At 41.0% G+C, this 2,037-nt stretch overlaps 1 protein-coding gene across 1 annotated transcript in view; it reads right to left on the bottom strand.

Annotated features, from left to right (window-relative positions):
• Dennd6a (DENN domain containing 6A) overlaps window positions 1-2,037 on the bottom strand; it is a 57,444-nt gene that overhangs the window by 31,084 nt on the left and 24,323 nt on the right. The window contains exons 8-9 of the mRNA XM_023715722.1: window positions 857-987; window positions 279-374 (exon numbers count right to left, since the gene is read on the bottom strand). Of these exons, the coding sequence (XP_023571490.1) occupies window positions 279-374; window positions 857-987 (227 nt within the window). The remainder of the gene's footprint in view (window positions 1-278; window positions 375-856; window positions 988-2,037) is intronic.

Genomic DNA, 2,037 nt, shown 5'->3' with positions numbered 1-2,037 from the left:
CTACAAACTGGAGAGATTTTTTATAATCACAGAAAAATCACACAATATGGTCTAATGAATATTAATGACAATACAAATTCCATTTACAAAACCACTGACAAAGAATATGCTACTAACACTTGAAAGCTTAAGCTACTATCAGCAACTCAAACCTTCTTTCATAAAAATCTGCCAAAATGCTAAACATTTAAATTAAAATTTTATTATAAAAAATAATTCTAGATAATTCGGGTTATAAAGATAATACCTGGTCAATAAAAGTTATTCTGTTTACTCACGGAGCTTGAGTACGGGTAGTATACTCTTTGAATTCACTATCATGAATAGTGAAATAAGGTCGGAAATCACTGAAGTACTTTAATGGAGAAACGCAGCTGTGGAGCAGGAAAAATATATAAAACAATGGTCACAGAAATTAAAGGGCCTACTCTTTAACCGTGCACAGTAGATAAGCAATGGGAGAATGTATTTATTTCAATACGTGGCCAACTCATTTTAGGGAACTACAAGACAACTAGAAATATGCAATGTGAAATGGCACGCAGAAAGAACACCGATGTTAGGCAGAAGGTGGGTGAAGCTGGCCACGTGCCTTTCATGAAGCACTCACATGGGTACTGCTACTATTTATCAGGGAGTAAGTTCACGTAAGTGGAGAATGCTTGGCGTGCAGAACAGAAACACAGACCCAGCCCTCATGGAACCTGACATTTTACTGTCCATCAGATGGTGCTCCAGAAAGCAGGGGATCTTCTGACAGGACTGTTACATGGATTGATGAACTAACGTGTGGGCAAATACACCAGAGAAGGGCAAAATGCTGCCGGCACCGCACGCCAGGAGCCACCACACTCACTTAACGAGGGCCAGGACGGTCTCTGACGACTCCGACGGTGAAGGCGCCATCACCACGAGGGGCTCTCCCAGTAGCACCAACTCCCACAGCATCTGACTATGAAGAAAAACCGGGCAGAAACACCTGCGAAGTGTTCACAGCACACACATATTTTTTTTTATTTATCCAATCCTGATTTCTAAATTCCTACATAATTATAAAAGCTTCACAGTGATATAAATTCTTTCTGCTTTTGTATTTTGTTCTGGCACACAAATTATACAGAAAGATTTAAATTCTTCTTTTAGGTATTTGGTACAGGATCTCAACCATGCAGCTCGGAGTAGTAGTGAGCCTCCTGTTTTCAGCCTCCCTAGCGCTGGGATTACAGGCATGCACTACCAAATCTGGTCGCAGTGGCCGGCTCAGGTCACCTGAGGGGGCGCTAGCACAGCATGTTGTGCCCAGGATTGAACCTCGTCCCCTGGGCTTACCTAAGCACGTGCTTAGTCTGCTGCGTTATTTTGCTGGCCCTTCAATTCCTTTTTCATACATAGAAATATGTATCAATTGGACTCATTCCAATTTTTATAAAATCATCCTTTTCTTTTGGCTCTTTGGTGTTTTATTTTTTGAGATAGGTAGTGCAGGCTAACCTTGAACTCATTTTGTCACCCAGGCTGGCTTCAAATTTATAACAATCCTCCTGTCTCAGTATTTTAAATGCTGGGATTACAGGCATTCATCATCATACCTGGCTCAATTATTATAAAATGAAATACAACACCCTGACATACAAAATAGCTGATGAGCAATAAAAGCGTATAACTGGGGGCTGGGGGCGTCCAGAGGATGAGACGAGATCTGGTTATGTAGTCCAGGCTGGCCCTGAACTCATGGCAATCCTGCCTCAGCTACCCGAGTGCTGGGATTACTGACATACAATAACATGCCTAGCTGAAATTGTATAATTTTAAAACTGTTTTACTATATAAATTTATTTTAATAATAATATGTTTGAATTTCCAGTCTCTTCTGAAGGAAACAAAAAAATTCATTTCGCAAAGGGCATGCATTATAGGATGTACTACTACTGTGCTGGGGATGAAGCTCAGTAGCAGAGCACATGTGTAGCATATAGGAGGCCCCCGACTTGATCCCTAGAACCACAGAGATTAGCAATGAGAGACTAGAGATGGACA

Source organism: Octodon degus, unplaced genomic scaffold (genome assembly GCF_000260255.1).
Source record: "Octodon degus isolate 3935 unplaced genomic scaffold, OctDeg1.0 scaffold00043, whole genome shotgun sequence".
Classification (NCBI taxonomy): Eukaryota; Metazoa; Chordata; class Mammalia; order Rodentia; family Octodontidae; genus Octodon; species Octodon degus.
This window is presented reverse-complemented; position numbering and strand designations above follow the sequence as displayed.